At 37.2% G+C, this 14,288-nt stretch overlaps 1 protein-coding gene across 8 annotated transcripts in view; it reads left to right on the top strand.

Moving 5' to 3' along the window:
* Herc4 (HECT and RLD domain containing E3 ubiquitin protein ligase 4) overlaps nt 1-14,288 on the top strand; it is a 74,201-nt gene that overhangs the window by 38,836 nt on the left and 21,077 nt on the right. For 6 of the 8 annotated variants that reach the window (XM_038343944.1, XM_038343945.1, XM_038343947.1 and 3 more), the window contains 4 exons: nt 1,256-1,315; nt 1,940-2,051; nt 2,553-2,742; nt 4,070-4,242. In XM_038343944.1, the coding sequence (XP_038199872.1) occupies nt 1,256-1,315; nt 1,940-2,051; nt 2,553-2,742; nt 4,070-4,242 (535 nt within the window). Of the gene's footprint in view, nt 1-1,255; nt 1,316-1,939; nt 2,052-2,552; nt 2,743-4,069; nt 4,243-4,751; nt 4,856-14,288 lie in introns of all 8 variants that reach the window. The other 2 variants (XR_005286990.2, XR_006020889.1) reach the window with 2 other exon arrangements.

Genomic DNA, 14,288 nt, shown 5'->3' on the forward strand with positions numbered 1-14,288 from the left:
ACAGATGTTTTCTCTCACTTGTTTCCATGGTCATGTGGAAGTGTGAGTCTATGTTGAGTATTCTCCCTATCACCGCTTTAGTGGTTTTTTTTGTTTGTTTTTTTTTTTTTTTTTTTTTTTTTTTTTTTTCCTTTTTTCTTTTTTTGGTTTTTCAAGACAGGGTTTCTCTGCAGCTTTTTTTTGGAGCCTGTCCTGGAACTAGCTCTTGTAGACCAGGCTGGTCTCGAACTCACAGAGATCCGCCTGCCTCTGCCTCCCGAGTGCTGGGATTAAAGGCGTGCGCCACCGCCGCCCGGCTCCGCTTTAGTTTTTGAAGCACAACTTAGGGCTCGTAGGCTGGCTGTTTAGTCAGCTCTAGGATCCCCTTGTCTCTACCCTTCCGCCATCACGACCACTGAAGTTACAGGCACATGCCACACCTGTTTTTTTATGTGGGTATCAGGGAATCAGAGGTCATGTCTTTATGTGACAGACAGACACTTTACAAACTGAAGATGAGGGAGCTGGAGAGATGGCTCAGCGGTTAAGAGCACTGACTGTTCTTCCAGAGGTCCTGAGTTCAATTCCCAGCAACCACATGGTGGCTTACAACCACCTATAATGAGATCTGGTGCCCTCTTCTGGCCTACAAGCAGGATACTCTATAAATAAATCTTAAAAAAGAAAAACAAACTGAAGATGAATGAATGTATTTAAGTTTGAGTCAGACAGTTAATTCCTTTATCAAGTATTATATATCCTACCTACAGTGTTTTACATAGTTCTGATTATTTTAGTTGAGTAGTGAGAGAAGTACTTTATAACATTAAATATTTGTGTAGGTACATCTTTATGTGTGTATGTATGCAGGTACATGTTTGTGAATATGTATAGAGGCCATGGGTCAACACTGAAAATTTTCCTTAGTTCTCCCTTTTTTTTGACCCTTAAAATTGCTATGATTAGGCTAGACTCAGTGATTGCTGGGCCTTAGGGACTCTTTCCTCTGCTTCCCCAGCTTGGCAAACACAGGTGATCAAGCTTAAGCCCTCTTGCTTATACAACAGCAATTACTAAGTCATTTCTGTCATCGTTTTTTTTTTTTAAATGGTACAGTCTTGCCTCATTTGGCCTCAAGCTGTAGATTCTCCTGCCTCTGCTTCCCAAATGATCAGATTCTACCCATGTGCCACTGTGCCTAGGTCTAAATTGTCGTTTAAATTTTTATTAAAAACAAAAGATAAATAGTTACATGTCTCATTTATTTTATTTTTAGTGAGATAGATGGAACATTTTCTTCATCTGGTTGCCTAAATGGAAGTTTTTTAGCTACTAGGTAAGTGGCAATTCCTTGATTGCCTGAACCTTTGAAATGTATTAAATTGTGTAATATATTAAAGAATTGGGGAATTAGTATATACTTGTAGAAATCTATATATTGAAATGAAAATATTAATATTTTTTTAAATATTTATTTTTTGTGTATACAATATTCTGTCTGTGTGTATGCCTGCAGGCCAGAAGAGGGCATCAGACCCCATTACAGATGGTTGTGAGCCACCATGTGGTTGCTGGGAATTGAACTCAGGACCTTTGGAAGAGCAGGCAATGCTCTTAACCTGAGCCATCTCTCCAGCCCGAAAATATTAATATTTTAATTGTTAGCTTTTCTGTTTTTAAAAGTGAATTCTTGGACAGCTTCACACTTGTATATAATTGTGCTGTAATGCTGTAACTCCTCGTTGCCCTCCTACCTCCTTCTCGCTCTTGTTAACCCTTCTTCCCAACAAGTTCCCTGTCTACCTTCATGTCCTCTGTTGTGTGCTCGCGCGATGCCCACTAAGTTTATTATGAGTTGTTTCCATGAGTACGGATGGGGGTTTATTCACTGCAGCTTGGGAACAGCTAAGTGGCTCTAACACCAAGGAAAATGACCTTCTCTCCCTTTTTTCGTTTTTAGCAATGATGATCACTATAGAACAGGTCCCAAATTTTCAGGGGTTGATATGAATGCTGCTAGACTTCTATTTCACAAACTAATACAACCTGACCATCCTCAGATATCTCAACAGGTTTGTTTTTACGTGATTTACTTTATTTAGCTGCTGGATTTTTACATGTTGTTTTTACAGAGATTTTATGTCTCTAAACAAATTATCCTTGTGTTTCATAGATTGACATACTTTGTGATTAAAAAAAAGGTTTTTAATTTTTTAAAGTATTTGTAATTTAGATGTTAAAGATACATTAGTCTTTTGAGATGTTTGTAGCAGATTCTGAATGTTTAATATTACTATTCATTTAAGTCTTTTAATAGCTGTAGTAGCATTGTGGTAGAGAGTTTAAGTTGATATTACACTAAGGGTTTTTAAAATTTCTTAGCAGTGCCTAGGCAGTAGTTGTCACTCTGCTTCAGAATAACCATGACATCTGCTGTCCTTTTTGTTTTAGTCAGCATTTCTTGTTTGTAGTGCTGGATCTTCTTTTCTCGTTATGTGTATAACATGCATATATTTCTTTGTGAAGTCCATTCATTTTAAATGAAGTAGGTTTTGCTTTTTGTCAAAATATAGGTGGCAGCTAGTTTGGAAAAGAATCTTATACCTAAACTGACTAGCTCCTTACCTGATGTTGAAGCATTGAGGTTTTATCTTACTCTACCAGAGTGTCCCCTGATGAGTGACTCCAACAATTTCACAACAATAGCAATTCCCTTTGGTACAGCTCTTGTGAACCTAGAAAAGGCACCACTCAAAGTCCTTGGTAAGAATTTTAGTATATTTTCTTCTGAAATGTTTTCTCTTTAAATGAAAATGTGTTCTCTTGTTTGTTGCCTTACTTATTTGACATCGTTCTAGATGGAAAAGATTTTTCTCTTTTATTGGCTTTTTTTCCTGGGTATTTGGTTCTGATCGTTAGAGTTGCTGAAGGCGAATCATGTTAAATATGGAATTTAATTCAGTATAACACAGACACAGTATTAAGAACAATTAAAACCTGTATTTTCCCCCCATCTCCTTGAATGATCTTGCTGATAAAGAACTGGAAGAACCATTGAAACTGAACAACATTGGTTTTAAGTCATTCTTGAGTCTCAATATCAACCCTTTTCCTCTTAGTTCCTTCCTTTGCTAATTTCCATTTGTTTAAGTTTGTATTTCTGCTTATGCACAAGATTCCTGAATTTGCAGTTCAGTCTCTGTTTTTCTCTGGGCTTTGGTTTAACTTTGCTCACCTTAATTCTTCTAATGGTGTAGATTCATCTCTAACTCCTGGCCTTTATACTTGGCTTGCTATGGGTAATCTAGTGTGTTTTTTTGCTAAGAATGTACGCTAGGTATGTGGAACTGAAATATACTGAAGTAATAAAATCACCATAAGCACTTAAAGGCTGAGGTAAGGCTGAGGTGAGTGGAAGAATCAGTGAGTGAGGGATAGAACACTGGGGTCTGAAGGGGTGAGGCCAAGTCCTGCTTCCCCACTTCAGAAGGCTGTGCATTCCTCTTGCTTCATCTCATAGGCTCGTGGTGTTTGTACTTAGAAACTATTACAAATAACATGAATAAGGCAGTATAGGACAACTTTACATTAAATTCCTGTTTCTGATTGTTACCAGAGTTCCTTGGATTTTTAAAGGGGTTACTTCATAATATTTCAGTTTTCTATATTAAATCGAATAATAAAACCTGGATTTTTAAATACTTGAACAATACTATTTTAAAGTGTATTTTGTTTAAAAATAATTCTGATTTCAGTAACAATTTAATAACTGGTTTTAATATTAGCTGTGGTGATTTCTAATTGCAATTTATGAATTTAAATAGAATTTAGGATACCGAGAATGTGAATTCAGTAGGTCTTTCATACTTTATATTTACTTTTAAGAGATTTTAAGAACATTATCCTTTATCTTGGTAGTGAGGAAAGTTATCTATAAGCCCTAGAGATGTTATATAAATCATTGTTATATTCATCTTCCTGAAATGTTCAAAGGGTTAAGAACCACTGCTCTAGAAGAAAAGTTAGTATGGTTTTTTTAAATTCTGATTTTTTTATTCATTTTATTTGCATGTTCACCCTTTAATAACAGAAAACTGGTGGTCAATACTTGAACCTCCACTATTCCTCAAGATAGTAGAACTTTTTAAGGAAGTTGTGGTACATCTTTTGAAACTCTACAAGATCGGCATTCCCCCTTCTGAAAGAAGAATTTTCAACAGTTTTCTTCATACTGCATTAAAGGTTTTAGAAATATTACATAGGGTATGTCCATTAGTCCTTTATTCTCCTCTTCCCATTCCTACTAACAGATTGTAATGTTCATTTTAACATTAATATTAGAATGGCATAAAAGATACATATTAAAGAAATTTGGAAGTTATTTATAATTTCTCATAATTCCTTTACAAGTAATATGTTTGTACTTTGTAGCTTTGGATTTACTTGAGTTTGTTAGGCATCTGTAGCCTACAATTGGGCAGAACAATAGCATCTTAATGAATTAGAATTCTTAACCCTTTTTTTGTAAGTAACCTAATGTGTTAATTTATTGATACATTGTTTTTAGTTATAAGGCGTTGTCAAATACATACAAGTGACTGGGTCCTTGTAATTACAAACATTTAAAATTCTATTTTTTTTTTTTTTGGTGTCAGGTACTAATGGCCTCAATCAAAGTAGAATGTTTCATTTGAAACAATTGACTAATTTGAAAATGAAACCATATATAATTCATTAATTTGCCTATTGTTCTTTCCTGCCCTTTTTCCCAGTGTAAGAAATAGTACACTTTACACTGTAGAAGTGCAAAGTTACATGAAGAAATAGAGTCTCAGCTGTCTCATTAAAGATGGATTTGAGTCATCCCTGACAGTTGGTAGGTATATCTCTGTTATGCCATTTGGTATTCTTGAGTTGCTACTTAGATGAGACATGACCTAAGGGAGAAGCATGTGTTCATAGCCTATAATAGACTGAAAACTCCATATGAATAAAGTTTCTTTTCCATAACAACTTCTTTACACTTTCAGATTCTCCTTGCTAGTACTAAAGTAAACTATTAAGGGGACAAAGGTGATAGGTCCTTCCCCTTGTTCTTTGTATCAGAGGACCCCTGTGGATGGATCATTTATTTACCTTTGCTTTGTTTTGTTTTAAGTGAAGCTCCTGGGTGTTTTTCTCAACTGCTTAACTTCATGAACTTTTCTTTTTCCTTTTTTAGTATGCCCAAGACTTTTAGGCAGTTACTTCTGTTGTCACTGTTACAGTTAAAGAGGTGATAGCAACTTCTTTCCTAGGAAAACAGGTCATTCATTTCCCAGAACAGGACTTTCTTGCCGCATGTGAGGGCCTGAGTGTGCAGCATACTGCAGTTATGAAGATCTTGTAACATCATACCATGGGTCTCTACCTTTCTGTATGCTTTTTGCTTAGGATTCAAACGATTAATTGATTGTTTTTCTTTCCATGGGTGAATTTTCCCTAATATTTCATGAACCGTCCTTCTTCGGCTGGACTGTTATTTCTACGTGATTACTCTTTCTGTACCCATTGTCTGCTTATCTTTATCCCTCTTAATGCTGGTTTTCTTTAGCCCTGTCTTTTATATCAAGAGAAAGGGATACCTGTAATTCCCCTAGTCTGGAAACTGAAGCAGGAGGATCACCACAATTCCAGGCCATTGTGAACTGCAGAAAGCAATTTTTGTCTCAAAGAAAGGGGGTGGGGAGGAACTTTTATAATCCCAATTTGGACTTTCCAGTTCAAAGCCACAGTCTCTAATGAGAGCCCTATTAAGAGTCCATCTGCACCGTTTTTAAGATAAAAGTTTCAGGCAATACTTCAATCTATGGGATGTATTCCTCAAAGATTTTGTGTCCTTTTTTTGTTTGTTTGTTTTTGTTTTCTCTGTGTCCCTGAATTGACCTGTACGTGCTAGGCAAGATGCTTTACTTGAGCTACAGCTTAGGTTTTGTGGTATAGCCTCAGCTGGATTTAAACTCATGATCCTCCTGCCTCAGCCTCCTGTATGCTGGGCTTTTAGTAATATCTACCAAGTGTAGCTCCAGAGACCATTTTGATGAAGCCATGCCAGATACTAGGATCCACCTTCTTACTAGTTCAAGGTTGGGATGGGAGTGGAATCTTAATATTTATTGTTTGCCAACAGTATCCAGCATTAGTAGCCTCTTTATATATTACATGTGAGCACATTATTCGATTTTTAAAAGAATTTTAAAAATATACTTGTATAGATGGTATTTTGTCCTTTTTTATAAATTAAGACACAAAAAGATAAAAAGAACAACAAACCAAAGAAATCTTAATTTTGCCAGGTAGTAGTGGCACATGCCTACTTGGGCGGCAGAGGCAGGTGAATCTCTGATTTCGAGGGCAGCCTGGTCTACAGAGAGAATTCCAAAACAGCCAAGGCTACACAGAGAAACCCTGTCTCAGAAAACCAAAGAAAGAAACTGGAAAACAGCTCAGTATTAATGGTTAGTAAGTTATAGAGTTGAAAGAGAAGTTCCCATCTGCTTCTCAAGGCCCTGCTATTTTTATTCCACATTAATGAGTGTGTTACCATATACTTAGGGGTTGGAAGATGACTTAATAAATAAGCATATATTGCTCTTCCAGAGAACCCACATATCAGACGAACTCAACCTTCTGCAACTCCACGTGCAAGAGATTCATTCTAACACACCAAACCTCTTGGGCATCTGTACTTGAATACACACACATGCTTGAAGTGGGCTTTACTTTCATTGTGCCTTTAGGTATCGAGATTCAAACTCTTTAGAGTACATTATATATACTGTCTTGTGTTTAGACTGCTTCGTGTGGTATGTATGTATGTATGTATGTATGTATGTATGTATGTATGTATGTGCAGAGCTAAGGATTGGGCTTAGGGCTGCTTTACTCCTGTTGTGTAGGAACTCTTTTCATAGAGTATGCATCTTTGTCCACGACAGTGCTGTTCCTGACTGGAATCAATACAACACATTTTAATCTCTCTGATTCTATTCCCTATAAAATTGTGATTTTGAACAAGATTTTCTCTATCATATACAGATTAATAATTATCAATAAAATACCACCCTGATAGTTTCTTAAGATTAGTCTTTTTAAATATTTATTTTTGTATGTATATGTGAATTGAATGTATGCCAGTGAGCATGTACCATGGCACACATGAGGAACTCAGTGGACAACTTGTAGGAGTCAGTTCTCTCCACCAAGTGGGTCCCAGGTATTGAACACTGATTCTCGGCTTGGTGACAAGTGCCATTACCTTCTAAGCTGTTTTGCTGGTCCTAAGGTATATAATTTTTAAGTTGTTATATATTCTGATGGCAGAGAGTTCATTGTCACAGTATTTGGATGGGAAGAAATCACTACTTTTGACTTACTGGGTTAGACAGAAATTGGGTTCTCATTTGAAAGCATACACACATGTAAATTAATTTTAAAAAAGATTTTAAAGACACTATGTTAGTTTTTCCTTCTCTCTGCTCAGTGATTAAGAATTAGGGGACGTTTCCTCAGTTTGCTCCTTGACCTACCTAAGTTAGGAGCAGGATTAGGACCAAGAAAACTGTATTTTGTGTTCACTGTTCATTTCAGGATGTGCTTGTTCCTCCCATACGTCATGTCCTTTGGAAAACTTTGTAAGTTGAAAATATTTCCCGTGCTCTGAATGGCATCATGAAGAAAATACCTTTGGCACCTGCTGTCAGGAATGGATCTATAATGAGATAAATAAGTTTATTGGGTAGTAATTGGGTTGGTTTTTGAGTTCTTACATAGTACATTGTAGCAATACCAGTGTGCCAAAAGAAAATGACTTGCTTGGTCTGTCTAGTTTTATTGCAGTGTATTGTACTGGTTTTCACACATGGGGTGGGGGCATGGAACCCTCAAACTGAATGGATAGAATGTACATTTATTCAGCATAGTCGCTCCTTAACCAAAATACTAAATTATAATGTAAAATCAAAGCATTGTAACCAGAATTTAGATTTTATTTTGAACATTTTTTAGTAAAAATTATATACGGATTTTTTTAACTTACCTGTGATTTCTGTGTTTTCCTTTGTAAATATTTATTGAGTGCCTACTGTATGCTTGTTATTATACTAGATGGTAGGGATTTAGTGATAGGAAATTATGTGATTTCTACTTTTGAGCTGGTAAACTAGAAAGATTATATATGTACAAATAAGTGAATATGATATAGCATAAATGCTAGAAAAGGGAAAATATACTAACTGAAGGATTAAGAACTTCTTAGAGAAAAAGTAGCTTTGTAGGATAGCTTGTAAATGTGCATACCATTCAGAGAGGTAGTTGTATGTGTGTGTTTTGTGTATAAATTTGTATGCATGTCTTTTGGATAATTCTTCTGAGCCAGGCACGGTGAGCACACCTTTAATTCCAATGCTTGGAATGCAAAGGCAGGTGGATTTCTTCAAGTCTGAGGCCAACCAACTTGGTCTCCTTAGTGAGTTTCAGGACAGCCAAAGTTGTATAGAAAGACTTTTGCCTCAAAAAAACCAACCAATCAAAACCCTTAAATACCCAATATCTTTATTTATACTTTTTATGGATTTGTTTATTTTATTGTTTTATGTGCATGAGTATTGCCTCTGTGTGTGTGTATGCCTGCGTACGCGTTCACAGAGGTCAGAAGATAGTATTGGATTCTTTTTTTTTTTTTTTTTTATTTATTTATTTATTTTTTTGGAGACAGGGTTTGCCTGTAGTTTCTAGAGCCTGTCCTGGAACTAGCTCTTGTAGACCAGGCTGGCCTCGAACTCAGAGATCCGCCTGCCTCTGCCTCCCGAGTGCTGGGATTAAAGGCGTGCGCCACCACCGCCCGGCAGTATTGGATTCTTTGGAACTGCAACTACAGTGTGCAGTGACCACCATGTGGGTGCTGCAACCCTGCTCTTCTGCAAGAGAAACAAATGCTCATAACTCCTAAGCCATCTCTCCAGTAGTTTATTTTAAATGCTATAATACCTATTTCCTCTTTAGTTATCATTATATTTGAATTAACTACTAGTCATAGTTCCCTCAAGTCAACATTTCACTGATTTTAAATTTTTATTATTTTGCTGTTATTTCTATTGATAAATGTTCATACCTTTAAAAAAAAAAAAGTATGTGTGCCTATGTCTGTGTGCACTTGAATGCAGTGCCCATGCAGTCCAGAAGAGGGAATTAGACTTACAGGTATTTGTGAGCACTCAGATGTTAGGGTCTTTGATCCAGCCTTGTGTCTCCTGAAAGAGCAGTGTGTATGTACTCTTACCTGCTGAGCCATCTCTCCAGAACCTCTATGTCTTACATTAGCAAAATAGTCCAGATTTCAAACACTGTGTGGGGAGAGGGAGGAAACTGAGGTTTTTTTAATATTATATAAGTATTTATATTCTACTAAAATGCTTTTTTTAAAGAATAATCAAATCTGAATTATTTTCAACAAGAAACATTAAATTTAGACTGAAAAATGTGATTAAAATATGATGTGAAAAAAATATATGAGCTAGGTGTGGTGGCGCACACCTTATAATCCCAGCATTCAGGAGGCAGAGGCAGGTGAATCTCAGTGAGTTCGAGGCCAGCCTGTTCTGCAGAGTGAGTTCTAGGACAGCCAGGACTGTTACACAGAGAAGCCCTGTCTCTGCGGGGGGGAGGGGGTTATTTATACTTAAAAATATGAGTATCTGAAGAAAAGGCTGTTGCAGAATTTTTGTGTGCAGGTGTGATGCTGCGTGTGACTTTAGTAAAGAGTGCAGCTGCTAATGCTATAATGCTATTACTGTTGAAGTCTGTAGAGCAGGACGCAGCAGCTTCTTCTGTAAAAGCCTGGGCAGTATTTATCACTTGGCATCTCCATTATTAAATAGGCCTTTGTTCTGTAATAACAGCTTCACTCTGGTTGCTTTTTCCAGATGAGAACATTGGAGGAAAAATTGGGCAGGGAATGGTGGCACAGACCTTTAGTCCCAGCTCTCCAGAAGGAGAAACAGGCAGACCTTTAGAGTTTGAGACCAGCCTGGTCTGCATAGCTAGTTTCAAAGAAGCCATACCTGCATCGTGAGACTCTCTCCCTCCACCCCACCCCAAAGAAACAGGATAAGAGCTCAACATGTTTTTAATCAGTAAAATAAAGGGATTAAAAACATGACTTTTTTTTTTTTTACTGTTTTTTTACTTTGTTTTTAACTGTACTGTTTTTGCAAGCTTATTGAATGAAATAATGTACACCAGTAGTATCAGGTCTAATCATAGCTCTTATTGAAACATACAGTTTGAATTGGTTTTAAGGCAAAAGTCTGCAGTTAAGATTTCTGATCTTGTTCTTTGTAGAAGTGGTATGGAATGTTTGTTCTATTTTCCTTCAAAGCAAAATTTTGGAATCTGTGAAAATTGTTTCTCATTACTAAAAGTTAACAGTGGCTGTCTGTTCATTACAGCACATCCCTCTGAAGGTGCAGTGGCTGGAGGTGGTTTGTGTTAAAGTCTCATTGGAAGCTGAACTGTACACATATCTTTGCTTGCACCTTTTCTTTGTCTTGTCTTTTCATTCCTCCTTGTGGAGGTTTGTTATTGCTTTAAAATATCGAAATTGTCCAGTTAGATATATACCTCCAATTGATGATCTTCTCTCTTTTCCTTCTGTTTTCTCAGAAGTCTGGGTTTATTAGGAATAGATGTTGATTTCATTAATAGATTGACTTTTGTTTTGTGACATGGTCCCACTATAGCCCTGGCTAGCCCAGAACTCAGACCAGGGTTCAACTCAATGGATGTTCTTTTTGTTTAGAGTATGAGACATGGACCACCATAACATGCTATTTAAATGATTTCTTTTCCATTTATTTTGTGTACATGAAGAAGTACAGCATACATGTGAAGATCAGAGGACAGCTTGCAGGAGTCAGTTCTTTTCTTATAGATCCCAAGGATCAACTTCTGTGACCAGTCAGGCTTTGGAGGCGAGAGCTCTGACCAATTGAGCCATCTGGTCTTCCCAAGAAACGGGTTACTATTTGTTGGGGTGTTTCGTTTTTTGAGACTGGGTTTCACTGTGAAGCTAGCTCTGGTTAACCTGGAACTTCTCTCAGAGATCCCTGCCTTTGTCTCCTGAATGCTGGGATTAAAAGCACCATCATGTTCGATCAAGAAAAGATTTTAATATAGATTTACTCACTGTGTTGAAAGAGGAGCCATTAATAAAGTTGCTTTCATTGTTTCCCATAGAAAGTTAGTGTTGTTTAATATGTGTGTTGAATTAACTATTACCATCACTTTAGTATTTTTCTTTAAAGAAAACAATTCTCAATTATATCTGTCTTTCCGTTGCACTAACTTTTTTTTTTTTTTTTTTTTTGACATGTGGTCTTAGTAGCCCATATTGGCTTCCCCTCACTAGGGATTTAAGATACTGGGATAGCTTTAAAAGTCTGAACCTCCTGCCTCTACCTCCTGAGTGAGTGCTGTGACCTTTTGTACCTAGCTCTTCTTACTTTAGAATTTGCAAAGACTTGATGTCAAACTTCTCATCCTCCTCAACTCCTACTTCCTGCTGTACCAAGGTTGTCTTCTGAGAAGCCCGTGGTTGGTGGAGGTGTACCCCTTTAATCCCAGCACCAGGGAGGCAGAAGCGGGTGGATCTCTGTGAGTTTGAGGCCAGCCTGGTCTACAGAGTGAGTTCCTGGACAGCCAGGACTGTTTCATAGGGAAACCCTGTCTCAAAAAACAAAACCAAAAAAGAATGTCTTCTGACTTATAGGTGATACTGCTGGCATTTTGTTGTTGTTGTTCACCAGATTTGAAGTATTGAAAAAAATTTTTTTACTTTGTCCATTTGGCTGCCATGGCCTCTGCATGTCTTATGAGCGGGAAATTGGAATCTTGTTGATATTCTCCTTCGTTTTTTTGCCACTAGTCTCTCATTTCTCCCTCTTTATATCATTGAGCTCACAGAATAATTTTCAAAATTTCACTGATTTTATAACCTGTTGGCTCCAAATTATTTCCTCATTGGTCTTGTCAGTTCCTCAGTGAAGCACTCCAAACTTTGTTACACAGTGCTAAGCATTTTTGGAATCTCAGGGAGGGCAGCTTCCAAGTAAGCTGGCTCACTTTCTTGGAGCTGTGTCTTTTGTCCAATTTTGTTTCCTATGTCTTTCATTCTTGTTGGACCAGCTGTTAAAGCCAGGATATATAATTTTTCTCCTTTATTTAACCCATGCTTCTTTGCCTACAAGTTTAGACTCGCCTTTCTCAAACTTGTTATTTTTTTGTTTGCTTGTTTTTTTCCAAGATGGTTTCTCTGTTTAGCCTGGCTGTCCTGGAATTCATAAGATCTGTAGATCAGACTGACTTTGAACTGCTGGGTTTAAAGGTGTGCACCACCACCACCTAGCTTTTTTTTTTTTTTTTAAATCTTTACACTTGTGAATTTTATTTTGTTTTATGAATGTGTATCTGTAATGTAATAAGTATGTTACTGAGCCCAGAATCTTCTGCATGCTAAGCCGGCCTCTACCACTGTGCTATATGCCTGATCTCTTCCCTCTTCAGTTTTTATTTTAACTATTTTCATGCATACTGAACATTGTAAGACAAGTATAATGAATACCTATATTCCCCATCTTAGATTTATCAGTTGTTAACCTGTTGTATTTGTTCTTTGTGTTAGTGTGTGTACATTTCTATAAAACATTTGTGACTATAGTACATGTCACACTTTTTAATTTTTATTTTATGTATATAGGTGTGTTCTCTACATGTTTGTGTACCATGTACATAGACGTATGCATGCATGCCTGGTGCTCTCTGAGGCCAGAAGAGGGCATTTAGATCTCCTGGAACTGGAGATTGTTAGGTTCCCTGTGGGTACTGGGAGCAGAACCCAGGTCCCCGGAATGACCTGCAAATGCTGAGCCATCCGTGTCACCCCATGCATATATCACTCTTCAGTATTCCGGTAATGTTATTTCTCTTAAGGAAATTATAATCCTGCAGTGTCTGTGCATATATAGCAGGATGTTCTTTAAGGCACTGTTGTTTGTTTGTTTTTTGGTGGAGAGGGGGTTGAAACGGGGTTTACAGAATCCAATTAAATTTTGTTACAGTCTGTGATCATAGTCTTTCTCTTGTTTATCTAGGTCTCTTTGTTCTCTAATGTTTTACCGTTTTCATAGGTCTTATGCATCTTAGGAAAAAATCCCCCTAGGCAGCTAGAGAGATAACTTAGTGGTTAAAATCACTTGTTGCTCTTGAGGAGAACCAGGTTCAGTTCCTAGCACCCAAGTGTTCAATTCCTAGCATTCACAACCATTTGTTGTAATTTGGTTCTAGGGGATCCAGCACCCTCTTCTGGTCCAGACAAACATGTAGGCAAAATACTCATATGCATAAAGTAATCATATTTTAAAAATGTTCCTCAATATTTTATATTTTTAATTGTATATAATTTGAATGTTTCATTTTCAAAGCTTTCTTGGTAGAGAAATTGAGTTGAAAATTTTAAGTATTGAACTTTTACTCCATGATTTTGCCAGATTATTAGCTCTGATAATTCTCTTATAGGAGTCCTTAGAAGTTTGTACTTGTACCTCTCTGTGACTGACTTTTAGTTTAATTCTGTTACTGAAAGAAAACATTATTTATGGTCAGAAATTTGTCATTGTTACTGTGAGGAGGAGGATGACTTTGTAAGCTGCTTCTTTACCTGCCAGTCTCTATTTGTGTATGTGGGAGGTGCCTCGGCTATCATTGCATGGTCAGAAGACTTCCACCACATGGATTTCAGAAACTCAAACCAGACCTGCCATAGCAGCAGGTTCTTTTAACCCCCAAACCATCTTACAGGACCTAGCCCCTCCCCCTTTTCTTCACTGTAGAACCCCTTCATCCTTTTCCCTCCTTAATTTCTATTTCCTTGGCTTTTTGAAGAATTGTGGAGTGTGTTGTGAAAGTTCCACAATTGAGGATTTTTGTGATCGTGTCCTGTGTGATGGTGATGCTTGTCTTTCCTTTGTATTTTCTGCAAACCAGAATGTAGATTCTAAGACTTGATTCAGTTCGGGTTAGTGTGTTTGATAAAAAGGTGTGGACTTGTTGCATTGCATCAGCAGATGTCACTGTCCCAGGATTGGTTGTGGTGATGCTCTTCACTAGGGACGACCTTTGCTTGTGTACTTGCTTATCTCTCAAGTGAGTCTACAGCCTTGTTTTGTCTGTTTTTCATCCTAGTCAGACGCCACCTTTTATAGTCAGGGTCTGGA

This window comes from Arvicola amphibius, chromosome 9, assembly GCF_903992535.2.
Source record: "Arvicola amphibius chromosome 9, mArvAmp1.2, whole genome shotgun sequence".
Taxonomy (NCBI): domain Eukaryota; kingdom Metazoa; phylum Chordata; class Mammalia; order Rodentia; family Cricetidae; genus Arvicola; species Arvicola amphibius.